At 49.2% G+C, this 14,856-nt stretch overlaps 1 protein-coding gene across 1 annotated transcript; it reads right to left on the bottom strand.

Annotated features, from left to right (window-relative positions):
• Nucleotides 1–1,066: 1,066 nt before the first annotated feature.
• LOC118886789 lies at nt 1,067–2,669 on the bottom strand. The gene is made up of 2 exons (XM_036837015.1): nt 1,649–2,669; nt 1,067–1,574 (listed from the first exon to the last, which is right to left on the bottom strand). Exon 1 carries the CDS (start codon nt 2,572–2,574, stop codon nt 2,209–2,211), a length of 366 nt encoding a protein of 121 aa, XP_036692910.1. The 5' UTR covers nt 2,575–2,669; the 3' UTR covers nt 1,067–1,574; nt 1,649–2,208.
• Nucleotides 2,670–14,856: the final 12,187 nt, after the last annotated feature.

The following is a 14,856-nucleotide window of genomic DNA, read 5'->3' as shown; positions in this document are numbered from 1 at the left end:
GGGCTGCATATTTAGGAGAATATTGGAATCAGTGTTCAAAGTGTAGAGCAATAGGATCTAATAATGGTATAATCATGGGAACCAGATATTGGAATTTGGGGAAGAAAATGGAGGCCTAGATCTGGTGGCACAGAAAGGGTCATGATATTTGTGGAACAATGTGTCAAATATCAAGGAACAGGGAACTTTGCTTTTGGGAATGGGGGGGGCGTTCTATCAGGGGATTAACTGAGGGCAAAATATTGGGGGATCATATCCTGAGTAGTCACTGAAGGACTGTGTGAGGGATAGGAGGGGTTCTGTGAGGGACTTCCCTGGCGGTCCAGTGGTTAAGACTCCAAGCTTCCACTTCAGGGGGTGCGGTAGGAAACTAAGATCCCACATGCCCTGTGGTGCAGCCAAAAAAAAAAAAAAAGAAAAGAGGGGATGTGTGACTGGGAAACAATGGGACCAAATGTTTGGAGAGCACTGGGCCATGTCTTGGGATTCAGTGGTTAGTCAATATTAAAGGACAGTAAAGATCCAATATCCAAGACTGAAAACTGGAAAAACAGAGAGAGGTACATATTGTGGTAACTTGGAGACTTAATTTTGGGGAATAGTGCCTTTTATTGGGGGAAAATTATTGTAGTAGACTGTGGCTGCACAGCACAGGCTGACGTTGGGAAATGGTGGATGTCATGCTTTTGGCACTGAAATAAAGCGGCAAGATATTAAGGCATGTAGTGATATGGGATTATGGGAAAATAGAACTGGGAAATGACAAGGCTCTGACATTAGCAAACACTGAGCTTATAAAGATACAAGCTGGGTGAGTTAGGGGGCAAATTGTAGAGCTCAGTGGGAGGACTGTCCAGGGGCAGAAGTGTCCTGATGATGGAGGCAAGTGGGGACTATTTAGTGGAGAGAGATGCTGTATCTTGGAATGCTGGATAATGGGATGAAATTTGTTTCGGAGGGACAGTAGGGATGTCGTGAAGATTATGGGATGAAACTTGGAGCAGACTAGGAAGTCTGGTCGGCCCACTGCATAGTTGGAAATTAATAAAGAACAGAATATAAAGGAGACTGGAAAAGGAGCATTTATTCCATCAGAGGTACCATAATTACAGGCATTTCCAAGTAAAGTATATGCAGTATTAGAGCGTTATGTTTTGACATTTAACATTCATGTGTAAACAGAGATGGCAGGTGGGTAAATAACCTGCCAAGGTGGGTTTTGGTGTTAGGTCTTTTAGGTATGAGATGACAAACCCCTAGGAGTCGGGTAGTTTCCTAGCACAAATTCTTGTCAATGAGAGATTCCCTCACCCCCTTCATCTTGGGCCCCATAGCTCTGGAAGGGCTCTGGGCCAGGATGAAGCCCCCCCAGGTCCACAAAGACAGCAATGACAGCCCCCTATAGACCCCAGCGCCTCATCCCGCGCAGCGTGCAAGCTATGGGCGTGCGTCTCTGGAGGTCTACAGCCGTTGGTCCCAAGCCGTCCAGGACACGACGAGACTGTGGCTTCCTGGCAGGACAGCTCCTTCGGCTGTGTCTCGGCTCGGCCCGACATCGGTAGCGGCATCAAACCCTAAGGCAGGGAAACGCACAGTCTGGGTGGGCTCAAGCCTCTGGGCAGGTGGCGCGCTACCCCGACAAACTCACTGTGTCCTGCGCTCTCAGGTCCGCCAGTTCCCACGCTCCGGGCTCTGCGCCAGCTCGGGGGGCACTGCTGGCTCCTCCGGGGGCGATGCAGCATCACAGGGCTTGGGCTTATCCCAGGCCAGGGCGCCGACCCCCTCCGCGGGGCCCTCTCTCTGGAAAGCGGCGGGCCCGGGTCTGGCTCATCCCTTAAAGAACAGAGGGTTGGGCTCGCTGTGCGCGCCCCAGACACAAAATGACAGGCTTCCTCTGCGTGCCCCCACCTCACAAAGCGGTAGGGTCCAAGGACATTATCCTCATTATAAATGGGGTTCAATCGCACCGCGAGATTCTAAACGTTGGAGTCTGTGTTCCCGCCCCTAATCCCCAGGTGCTTATTTCATTAGCGGTAGCTGCTTTGGACGTTCCTACTGATGGACAGTTAGACAAAGGTAGTGACAAGCAGAGAAGAAAAGAAGCATCAAAAGCTAGATGAAGGGGGTGCGGCGCGTCTCCAGACACAAAATGCCGAGCCTTTCTTTTCCCTTCCCTCCCCCCTCAGCCCTGAGCCCATCCCCAGCAAATCAGGCAAGCTGTAAATGGATATAGGTAAAGATGCAGGAGGTGATGGAGAAGGCGATGGCCGCGTAGATAAAGATGGAGAGGTGCGGAAAATGGTCGAGATAGCAGCCCTCGTGCAGCGGAGGCGCCTCCTCCTGGGGCTGGGGGCGCGCCGCGGCCTTGGGGGGCTGCCCAGGGCGGGCCCCCTGCGCCCTCCCACCAGTGCGCCGACCGGCCTTCCTGCCCGCGGCCCACGCCGACTTGGGCCGGCGGACAGCGGGGGGCTCTTCTGGAGGAGGCTTGTCAAACAGGCCTTCGGAGTCAGAGTCGGGGTCCGGGCGAAGCTGCTCGTGGTCCCAGGGTTTGCGCTGAAAGAGTTGGTGAGCCATTGGCGAGAAGCGCGGCGAGACGTGTCTGCCTGTTCCGGGTGGTCGGGTCCGGGCAGGGTCGAGACGCAGTGGGCGGCGGCTGGGCTGCGGCTGTATTTCTACTACCGGGGAGGGGGCGGCGAGGGGCGGAGCCGGGGAGGGGGCGGGGGCTCTGCAGGGTCTGCGCAGCCTTTGTCTCAGTCGAGGCGCCACTTGCTCCTGGCTCCCGCTTCAGACCCCAGCCTGTTGCAGAGGTTGGCTGTCCAGGTTCAATCTCCAGGACGCTCCAGGGCTGGCGCCTCAGGAGTCTGTGTGCAACCTGCCCCGTTTCCATGGCAACCGGACGCGGGGCGCAGGAAGGAGGGGGTGCGAGCTGCTAACTGGGACCCAGGGGCGCGGAAAGGGGACTTGGGGCCAAAGAAGCGGAAGTGCAGGCGGCCAGGATCCCAGCTCCGCGCGGAGCTTCCCCGAGGAGTTATTTCTCCTTTTAAGAGAAATATTGTGGGGTCTTTTTTTAATTTTAAATTTTAATACATGAAAGATCTAATACATAATCTTTGTAGAAAACGTGAAAGTTAGAAAGCACTATAGCAAAAAGGGTAGCAAAATAAAGGCTCCCACAATCCCGAGGCCCAGAGGTAGCACGGTTGACGTGGTGGTGCTTTTCCTCCTGCTCCTCACCCACGAACGCAGTATCCCAGTCTTTTGGGCGTCTCACGTATGATTAGATTAGGAACAAGTACTTTCAAAGGTTGCCATACCTGAGCCGGTCCACCCCCCCCCCCCGCCCCCATCCCCAGGCTCCTCTTGGCATCCCCAAGGCCCTTGCATGGCTTCCACTGGTACTGCCACAGACTGCTGGGTACCACGATCTCCTGGCACCTCTGTTGCACCCAAGGTTCCAAGGCTGGTGGGTGTTTCCTTGTGGTATGTGGGGAGAGCAGCCACTAGGACTTACTTGGGTCCCAGTGGTTTGGAGGGGTGCACCAGCAGGCCCTGTCAGTCGCAGCAGACCAGACTCAAACTGCCATCAGGGAACTCATTCCCTCCTGCAATTGAAAGGCCCAGGGGGAACCAGGACCAGTGTGCTGAAACAATGTCACCAGGGTGCTGTCTCTCCATCTTACAGATGGTCAGGGACTTCTTGCAGGGCAAGAACCTACTACATAGTGGTAGGTACTCAGATAAAATTTGTTGAATGAATCGCAATGATTGAATGGCTGTTAGCAGCAGCAGGATCACATGCTCACAGTTTAGCAAATCTAGCTGAAAGAGCTTCTAGTTGGCTAGAGGTGGAGAATATGGAACCCACATACACTGTGGTTGGGAATGTAAAAGGGTGCAGCAACTTTGGAAAACAGTCTGGTAAATTTCATAAAAATTTAAACATTCACTTACCATACAACCCAGGACTTCCACCCCCAGTTTTCTGTCTGAGAGAAATGAAAACATATGTCTACCTAGAGACTACATGAATGTCCATAGCAGTGTTACTGGTAATAGCCCCAAACTGGAAACAATCCAAATGTCCATCATATGGTGAATGAATAAACAAAGTGTGGTTTATCTATGCAGTTGGATAATATTCAGCATAAAAAGGAGTGAACTACTGAAATGTGCTACAACATGGATGAACCTCAAAAACATTACACTAAGTGAAAAAAACCAGATGAACATGGACACGGAGTGTATGATTCCATTTCAATGAAATGTCCAGAAAACAGCAATGAGAGATCACTTCACACTTGTCAGAATGGCTATCATCAAAATCACAAATGTTGGGCAGGATGCAGAAAAAAGGGAACCCTCGTATGGGTCAGCCTTGTCAGTGCTGAGAAAACTGGTACCACCTCTGAGGGAAGCAATTTAGCAAGACATAGAAAGTCAGGAGGATATCCATGTCCTTTGATACAATCATCTCACTCCTTAATAACTGATTTCAAGACAGTGATCTAAAGGATAAAGAAAAGCTCTCTGCAGAAAGATGCATACTGTTTGTCATGGCAAAAAATTGGAGCAAACTCAATGTTGGAACAAGAGGGAGAATGGTTAATTAAATGATGGTGTATCCACTGCACGGTATCATGCACAACCATCGGAGAGGTTATTCTGAAAACTCTCAAGTAGCTTGAGGGATGCTTGTGATGATCTAAATCAAAGTCAAAAAAGCAAGATTTAAAACCACGTGTGCTAGGATGACAACAAGATGAAAATGTATTCCTGCAGAGAAAGGCTGAAGTGAAAAGAGTAAATATGGTCATTTTTGAATTGTTTGGATGGTGAGATCATGGGGCAATTTCTTTCTCATTTTTCCACTTTGTGTACCATTGTTATATTATTTTTTGTGCAACAAAAGCAATTAACAGATGAGAAAATCTAAGAAATGGAGCCAGTGGCCACTTGTAGGATTAACAATACCCTGCAATGTTCTGATTGGTGCCCACGCAGACTAAGGACCTTATCCAAGTGTCTGGATGGCCCTACATTGCCTAGCAACCACCTGCTCAACAGCGGTTGCTAGGAAACCTTGGACAGAGCCAGGACTCCTAATACCCAGTGTCCATAGTGCTGCCAGCCTCTTCCCCTTGTTACCGAAAGTTCGGCCTCTCTATACACCGGTGCAGAAATCAAATCTTGGAGACAGTTTTGGGTGAAGTAGAAAAGGATAGCTTTGTTACTTTGCCAGGCAAAGGGGGACACATTGGCTTCTGCCTCAGAAAACTATGTGTCCTGACCCAGGAGGATTGGATGAGGGGTTTTATAACAATGGTTCAAAGGTGGGGTCTCCGACAAGATTAGGGTGTGGCAGGGCCTGCACTCCCTTAATCTCGTCTCAGCTGGTTGGATCTCCTAATCTTGATGAGCTTCTCTGGTCCCTTTAATCTTGTCTCAAGTGGTTTCTTGGCTGCTTCTCCCTTGATTAGCAACTGTTTGAATCTGCCCTTTGGAACTCAGGGAAGGTCATGGAGGCTGGAGTCTTGCCTACAAGAAACGGGGGACAAAAAGGGCCTCTGTCCCCGGGAGCCCCACAGGGCCCCGCTTGGTTTCACCCTCAAGTTCTGTACCTAGTGTTATGCTCCCATCTAGCCATTCCTCTTCCTCTCCTGCTTTCCTCCTCCAGGTTCCCTATCTGCCTGAGACTAACTTGCCAGCAGCACTCGATGGGTCCCCACAGCCATAGAGCCCACCACAGCGCAGGTGATCACAGGTTCCTTGGGACCGATTAGGGCCTGGACCAGAGTATGTGCATGGCTTAAAGCTTAAGTCTGCAGTTATCTCATCATTGAGACAAGTATTGCCAGCAGCCTCTAAGGGGCCCTAGCCCTAGCAAACTCTTCTTCCCACGGGAGGGATTCTCTCACTAGAGGCATTGAGATCAGCTTAGGGCTCCCACCACCCCAGCGAAGGCCTGACCCAGAGGAAGCATTAAATCCATGACCCTTGAACAAATTCTTTGATGGGAGTCATGGGACATTTCCCTGTTCTAAGTAGCTCACTTTAAAGAGAAAGAAAATTCATCTAGGGTGGATTCATCTCAACACAATGATCCTGGAGGACCCCCAATCTTTCACTATTGTTGAGAATGATCCATTCCCATCACCTCCTCCGTGTTAACTCTACCATCACCTCCATCTTGAGGAAGCCACCTTCCACCTCTACCTGATCCCCAGTGACCGCCAGGGTGAGCTGATGGCAAACATGAAATGCAGCCCGAGGAATCCCTAGACAGGGATGGGCCTCTTATAAGTGGGAATGTTGGTGTGAGTGAATGAACCTGCCCTGTGCTCAGCTGTGGATGGTTCCCTGGCTCACAGAGGCCTTCTTGGAATGGGTCCCAGCTCCATCACTGGGGCCTAGATTACCTTTTGCTGACCTACCTGCAAATCAAAAGGATCAGTGTTATTTCCAGTGTCCATGATCTGAGATTCTGAAGGATCGCACATGTCTTCTGAGAACCAAGGCAGTTGGGGAGACAACCAGGTAAAGGTCAGGCCCTCTCTTCCAGGTTGGGATAATGGCACACCTGATTGTTGGCCAAATTGGTAACAGCAGGAGCCGACTGAGAGGAGTTTGGCGGGGGGTGGGGTGTGGGGTGAGGGGGAGGTAGATCTTACACGTTTGATCCTATTTTTGATAAGACAGTCATAAACCCTGTGTGTGTGTTTGCATGTATTGTTTAAAAGATTATTCATGACAATTGTTTAAATAGGCAGATTTTATCAAGGACTATTGTGATAGGTATAGGAACTGCTGCCATAGGGTTTGGCAGGAGGGGAGAGAGATTGGGCTCAACTGTGAATACAAGGAAAAGTTGGGGATTTATAGCCAAGGAGCAGAGTGGGGTGGCTGGGGGGTGGGGTAGTGGTAGTGGTGCCAGTGGTGTGTTTGTCAGTGGGTGGAAAATTACTAACAGGACAGGGTAATTCTTTGCTGCAGGATTGTTGCTGATGGCAGGCCAGAGTGATCAGATATCACCTGGAGGATGCTGGTGGATGAGGAATTTGCTCAGATAGCAAGGGTGGGCAATTCTGGATAAACTAAGTTAGCAGGATTCTAGCTAAAATTGGACAATGCAAAGAAAGACACAGAAGTCCAAAAGTTAAGGCCCAGTTGGGAAGAGGATTCAGAGGAACCCAAGTTAAGTTTGGTCAAGGAGAGACTTTGTTAGTCCCTATATAAACATATATGATTATAGAGATAGGAAAAAGGTGTGAAAGGACACACATAAGGTTGTTATCAGAATTCCTGCATTTGTAGGGCATCCGATGAGTTAAGTAATTTTCTCAAAATCACCCAGCAAGTAAGGGCCCCAGTGGGGCTGGTGAGTTCTCTACCTGTGTCTGTACCCAAGCCATGACTGGGTAAAGCTCATTCTCTTTCTACCACACCATGACGCCTGTTTGTAGCAGCTCAAGAGGCAGCGTGACCAACAACTGACAAAGTCTGACTGTCCTAAGAAGGACTGTCCAAGAGATTTTGGTTCTTGGGCGTGTTGGTGTTGGATTAAGAGACTGTAAAGTTTCTTCCATTCCTGAAAGTTCAGTATTTGGATTCCCTCTTGCCTCCCTTGAAAACACCTGAATGATCCCGGTTAGAGTATCTGATATTGCCAAAACCGGCTTAATCCACACAACTTTGCAACTATCTAGTTCTTACTCTTTCATTTAACATCCAAGCTCTCATGAGAAACTTTGCCAAAAACCTTGTGGGTGTCAAAGTCTATGAATTCAAGGGCAGGGTGGAGACATGGTGCGTGCGCGAGAGAGAGCACAGGGCTTAGAGTCAGATTAACTTGAGTTCAAATTCTGGTCATACCAGGTGTTATGTAACTAGGAAACGCCACACAACTCCCTGGACTATTTCTTCTCATCAGCAAATTGTGATAATACAAACTGCCCCCCACACATACACATACACTTTGATTGACTTTCTCTCTCCCACCTTTGTGCTCCCTGGACTTGACTTTACCTGGTTTCACCAAGGCTTCCCATACCACAGTCCCATCTTTCTTTTTTTTTTTTTAAATTAATTAATTAATTAATTTATTTATTTTTGGCTGTGTTGGGTCTTTGTTGCTGCGTGCAGGCCTTCTCTAGTTGTGGCGAGTGGGGGCTACTCTTTGTTGCGGTGCATGGGCTTCTCATCGCGGTGGCTTCTGTTGTTGTGGAGCACGGGCTCTAGGCACACGGGCTTCAGTAGTTGTGGCACGTGGGCTCAGTAGTTGTGGCTTGCGGGCTCTAGAGCACAGGCTCAGTAGTTGTGGCACACGGGCTTAGTTGCTCTGCGGCATGTGGGATCTTCCCGGACCAGGGCTCGAACCCGTGTCCCCTGCATTGGCAGGCGGATTATTAACCCCTGCGCCACCAGGGAAGTCCTAGTCCCATCTTTCTTGTTTCTCATTTGCAACCTGATCCTTGACCTCAAATGGCCAACGCAGAACTCAGAGAACAGCTGGGATTCTCTGGGGCTCCGATAGCAGAGCTCTAGCTCCTGCAGAGAGAAAGAACCTCCCTGTGAGAAGCCACGATTCATCCTGCGAATAAGGTCTTTCTCCCCCTGACACCTTCTTGGCCCTGCTCAACCCCATAGGAACACTCTGACCGTCTCCTGTACTGAAAGTAACTGCCACCTTTAGACACTGCTCTTTGAATGTTCCACAAACCCTCAGAAGGATAAGCACAGCTGGGTACCCCATGCATGAGTCAGGACTCATCCTTAAATGTACCGTTCACACATTCTAACCCAGATCCTTCTTCCTCCATCTCCGCCCTCCCAGCTAAACGAGTGACTGCTATTTAAGCAATTACAGCTTTATCCTTGTTGGATCTGCCCTGCCTAGAGATAAGATTTGCTGAGGTTCCCACTCACAGAATTGCCCCTGTTTTCTGATAACACCCAATCTAGAGCAAACCTCCATTTCCTTAGACCTTCCCCCAAATTACCCAACCAAGGCCCAGATCCTATAATAGGTTCTCCCTACCTTTGTACTGAGAGGCCCCGTGGTTCCCCAGGGTGTGTGTTCTCCCCCTGCCACGAGTCCTAAACCCACCGTCTTCAGCTGCAGGTGTGTTCATGGTGGTTTTGACTGGAGATCATTGACACCCTGTAGCCCAGCCCTTCCCAATGTTGTCTCCATCCTGAGTGTGATCCTGCCCCCAACTCCCTTCCTCCCAATCTCTGAAGCATTCCTGCTCACCCTAAATCCCACTCGATGTCTGCCCAACCCCAGTTCACCCCGTCCCTGGGAAAGTTCTGAGACCTGCCCACAGGTATCCCCAAGCATGACCTCTGACCCTGGTGAGGGCCAAACATCTGGGCGGCTCACCTCCGGCATTATTTCCAGCTTCTCCGAACCAGACACAGTGTAGCAGGAGCCCATGTAGAGCGGGGTCAGCGGGGGCGGCTTGTGTATTCGCACAAAGTGGAACTTCTTTTCTTCGTCATCTATGGCCTGAGGAGTGTACAGAACAAGGATCAAGGGAGGAGGTATGTCTGGCATCCCAGAGATCCCACCCTACGGAATCTGGTCTGAACAAAGTGAGATGGTGCTTCCGTGTGTGTGTGTGTGTGTGTGTTGGTGGAGGGGGCTATACCACCCCCGCTGGCCCCTCACCCCCCATGCATTGCTACACAGAGAGCCCCATGCTTGGCCTCTGCTATACTCAGGGTGGGAATCGGGGCGTTGCTGGAGAAGACATGGGAATGGGGGAAAGGAGACAGTTCTAAGCATGGAGATCGCTCATCTTTTGACTCCTGGGAAGAGGCTTGTCCAGAGATGAGTGACGGAGCAGCAAAGCCAGCTGGAGGAGACCTTAGGGAGCCAGACCAGACCATGGCGGAGCAGGGGCAGGATTATTCACCCACTCCAAGGCTCCTGCTTATAAGAGGCCCATCCTTATTCCCAGTTGACCCATCTAGGGGGCTCTCTGGTTACATTTCCTGTTTGCTGTCAGCCCACCCTGGCCCGACCTTTCTGGCTCCTACTGCCACCTTTGGAATGGAGCAGTCACTGGGGATCAGGTAGAGGTGGAAGGTGACTTCTTCAGGATGGAGGTGATGGTAGAGCAACACGGTGGAAGAGGTGGGAATGAAGCGCAGAGCAGCGTGGACCACCCTCAGTAGAACTCCCACGGGTGAGAAGCTGGGGTTTTCCAGGACGGTGTAATACGGCGCCACCCTGGCTGGCTTCTCCAAGAGCACCCCCCCTTCTTTGAAGTGGGCCACTTGGAACAGGGGGATGTCCACGTAGTTCCCTGTCAAAGGATGGATTCAAGAGGCAAGGACTTAGTGCCCTCACTGTGTCTGGCTTGGCTGGGGGAGTGATGTCCCCAGGTGCAGGCTCAGTGGCCTTCCTGGGGGGCCCAGCCAGGGAAGCCATCATGCGGGGACTTTGGGCAATACTGTCTCTAGGGTGGGAGCACTGCAGAAACTCCCTGTAGCCAAACCCATACAGAGTCCCAGTCCCTGGCCCTGGAGCTGGGAAGGCTATTGACCCCATGGTTACCTGGCTGGTATGGATTCTGTAAGTGTGAGGGCCATTGAGTGATGCTGACAGGTTTGACTCCAGGCAGGTGGAGGGCAAGGAGGAGGAAGGGGCAGTGAGAAAATGGAGTGGCCAAGGGTAGTATACCCTTGTGCCTGCAGCACAGGTCTCTTCCTATTTTTCTCGGTGTAACCAATGGAGTGGCCAAGGGTAGTATACCCTTGTGCCTGCAGCACAGGTCTCTTCCTATTTTTCTCGGTGTAACCTTGGCTATGTTCTTGGTTTCTAGCATCCTTTGGTCACTGCCATTTTTTTGTTTTTTTAAAGACTTGTTGCCTAATCTTTTGTTAAGTCTATAAGCTACTCAAGAATCTTCCTATATATTCCTTTTCTGCCTAAATCAGCCAGAGTTGATTTGCAGCCAAGACATCTGACCAGGCGTGGACATTGATGAGCCTGAGATGAAGACAGAGCTTAAGGGATGAAGGTTGGAGTCCTAGCTCCATCCCTGAGTTGCTTGGCAACTGCTGCAATGCAGTGGTTTCTGGGCAGCAGAGGGACATCCAGAAAACCAGACAAAGCCCTTAGGCTGCACGGGCACCAATCAGAACATTGCTGACTGACGTTAATCCCAGGAGGGGCCATGCAGAGCGTATTAATTGCTTTTTTTGTGTGTGAAGGTAATACCACAGTGGTGTATACAATCTGAAAAAATGCTGAAGAATTCACCAAATACAACTATAATTACCATCCCTTTTCCAAAGTATAATTTGGAAAGTATAATTACTTTCCCTTTTCCACTAGTTTTTCTTTGAAGCAACACCTTTTCATGTTTCTGTCATAGCCCATGGATTTTTTGGATTTCTCATTCTGAGAAGTCACATCTTTTAGCAATCCTAGAAATTTCTTGGCAGTTGTCTCTTTGACTATTTCATCTTCTCCATTCTCTCTACCATATCCTTCTAGAATTCTGATTAGTGTATGTTAGGCCTTCTCATGGTATCCTCCATGTCACTTAATCTTTTTTTTTTCTTTATGTTTTCCTATTTTCTTTAATTAGCTTGTTACCAAATTTGATTTATCATTTTTGATGGTTTATTGCTTTTTCCCCTAGACTATTTCTTTAAGCAAATGAAACATACGTATTTTGTGTTCTGTTTCTGATAACACAAAATGTCTGAAGTCTTTATGGGACCAATTCTTATTTATTTATTTATTTTAAAATAGATTTATTTATTTTATTTATTTTTGGCTGCGTTGGGTCTTTGTTGCTGCGCGGGCTTTCTCTAGTTGCGGCGAGCGGGGCTACTCTTCCTTGTGGTGCGCGGGCTTCTCATTGCGGTGGCTTCTCTTGTTGCGGAGCATGGGCTCTAGGTGCGTGGGCTTCAGTAGTTGTGGCACACGGACTCAGTAGTTGTGGCTCACGAGCTCTAGAGCACAGGCTCTGTAGCTGTGTTGCACGGGCTTAGCTGTTCCGCAGCATGTGGGATCTTCCCGGACCAGATATTGAATCTGTGTCCCCTGCACTGGCAGGCGGATTCTTAACCACTGCACCACCAGGGAAGTCCCAGGACCCATTCTTATTTTATTTTAAAAACTTTATTTATTTATTTTTTTAATGGGACCAATTCTGGTATCTATGTTTCTGCTGGTTCTCATTTATGGTGCCTTGTTGACTGTTTGTAATTTTTGACTGTGAGCTTATATTTCTTGGAACTTTCTCTGTGGGAAGTCTTTGGAGGTGAGAGGGGTAACTACGCTACCCTTTATGACTACATCTCCTTCTGGAAAGCCCCTCTTTCATGGCTCCAGCTTGCAAATGGAGTCTGGTGACACTGTTTCTTCTCCCTGCCTGTAGGAGAAGCAATGGCTTCCCATTTGTCATTAGTCTCCAGGGACCCCAACATTCCTTGTTAGTTCACTTAACCTTAGTTAGTTCACTTAGCCTTACTTTGTAAATAGTCCTATCTTTGAAAAATCTTTTTGAAAATCTCAACTGAGTATATAATCTGTTTCCAATCTATGTAAAGAAAACTTAATAAATGCTAGTTTTTATTGTACTTTCTATTTAGGGAAACTTTCAAGTAATTCAGGCAAAAATAATTATGAGCCTGGGGACAAAAGTGCTTCAGAAAGATATGCCCAGAGCACCATGGAATGAGAGGAAAGCTGTCTCCATTTCTGCAACCCTCTCTCAGGCTCCCTAAGGAAACCACGAGTTCCTCCCTCAGGACATCACCATCCAAAGCCTCATTCAGGCCCGTTCTTACCACCATCACCTTGCTTCTGCACCTCCCTCTTGCTCACCTTGGAGGGCCACAAAGTGAGGGAGGTACACAGCTGCCGCGGCTCCTGGCTCAGCCTTGATGTCAAACAGAGGCCCTGCAACCATCCAGCTGTGCTGTGGGAATGTCCTGTTCAGGAACTGGTCCCAGGCACAGAATTCAATTTCAATGGTCACTGGCCCTCTCACCACAAAGCGGAGACCGGTGTTGGGCCAGTGGTAGAAGCCGGCCACGGGGAAGTGAACGCTGGGAAAAATGGGGAGAAGTGGACGCTGAATTACTCTACACAAATTCACTGAGCATCTACCAGATCCTGTGCCAGGCACTACGGATCCTGTGGAGTGGCTCTAAGCCCAGACGTTGAAGTCAAATGGATTTGGGTTTGAATACTGACTCCTTTGCTCTCTGACTGTGGATCCCTGAAAATGATATTGAACCCCCCTAATCTCAGTTTCCCCATCTGTAACTAGGGTACAGTCATGAGTAATCAGTGACCTAATGCATGTGGATAGCTTAATACATGCCTAGGGGTGGTTGGCTGTTTCTGTAATGATGATGATGATAATGAAATAGGAAAGTGTTCTTGTTTTTAAAGGGCTATTTGCCAATAATAAATAACAATCTGCATGGTAATATTAATGATAAACCGTTGGAGCTGAAAACAGCACTTTACAGTGTTCTTAAGTGACTTTCCCAAGGTTCCCCATCTGGTAAATGGTAGATGTCAGCTTCTGTAGATGTTAAGTTGGGAGTGATATTCTCTCCCAGCTGTGATAATGTCTGTGACGGTGAACGGCAATGTGTTATGTGAGAGATCATGACAATGGTTATAATTTATTACTTATGACTGTAAACCCTGGAAGGCAGGGCTGTCATATTCATCTCAGGGCCCCCCGTTACTAGCATGGAACTTAGCACACAGTAGATATTAATGAAACAGGAGCATATAGATGAAAAGAGATTTAGATGAGATTTGAGACATAAGTCAAATACAATGAGTGGACTTTGGATCGTGCTTAGGACAAATCATCTGCAAAGACACACTTTAGAAAATTGAGCACATTTGAATATGGATTGGGTATTAGATGATACAAAAGGCTTATTGTAAATTTTGTGAGATGTGAAAATGGCATTGTGGTTATGGAAGAAAAGGTCTTTATTTGTACTTTTTGAAATGTATCACAAAATATTTAAGGATAAAATCACCCGATGCCTTGGATTTAAAATAACAACAAAAAGGGGGGGGGGGGGAGTGAATAGTTGAAACAAATTTGGCAGAAATGGTTGTTGAAGCTGGTTAATGGGTACGTGGAAGTTCCCTGGACTCTACTTAAAAAATTTTTGTAGCAAAACCTCTTTTTCCATAGTAAAAGCACCAACCCAGTATCTCAGCCCTGCCCCTGCATGGTGGCTTGGCAGGGGGCCGGGGGGGACCCAGGATGGGGTGGGGGACAGGCAGAGCCCCCTCACTCACCAGTAAGGCTCCTCTGTTTGTCAACTACGTCGGTAGCCACAGGCCCTGGGGGACCCCAGAAGTCATGCTCGGTCCCCAGAGACTCCGTGGGTCGGTCCCCCAGAGGGGCAGGAGACAGAAGGGTTCCACCTGTGCTACTTGAGGGGCGCTTCCCTCTGGAACAGACAGGGCAGTGGCCAGCTTTAGAGTCTCCTGCCTGGCCGCCCCCGGCCCCCTGGGGCTGGACCACGGAGGGGCCGCTCCCAAGACTGGTCTGCCTGCTACCTGAGGAGGCTCAACCCTGTTGCCCCACTGGCCCCCACCCTCCTCCCTCCCCTTTCCCACTTCCCAGAAGGGTCACTCTTCCCAGCATGCCCTGGGTGGGCAGCTTGTGAGAGGACCATGGCTCAAAAGATGGATGGGCAGGGATGGAGAGGTGATTCCCAGGCCTCCGAAGCCCAGAGCAGACCTTGGAAGACTGGGCTCCGGTTCAGAGTCTGAGACATGCTATAGATGTTCGGGAGAGGGGCAGCCCCAGCCCCCGAGGCTGGGAGAGAGGGAAGCAGAAATCCTGCAAAGTT

The sequence above is a fragment of the Balaenoptera musculus genome, chromosome 20, assembly GCF_009873245.2.
Source record: "Balaenoptera musculus isolate JJ_BM4_2016_0621 chromosome 20, mBalMus1.pri.v3, whole genome shotgun sequence".
Taxonomy (NCBI): Eukaryota; Metazoa; Chordata; class Mammalia; order Artiodactyla; family Balaenopteridae; genus Balaenoptera; species Balaenoptera musculus.
Note: the sequence above shows the minus strand (reverse complement) of the source record. Positions and strands in the feature narration are given on the sequence as shown.

What these genes read in the sequence shown, in the direction of transcription:
- LOC118886789 (XM_036837015.1), bottom strand. Translation starts at nt 2,574, where the DNA reads ATGGCTCACCAACTCTTTCAGCGCAAACCCTGGGACCACGAGCAGCTT.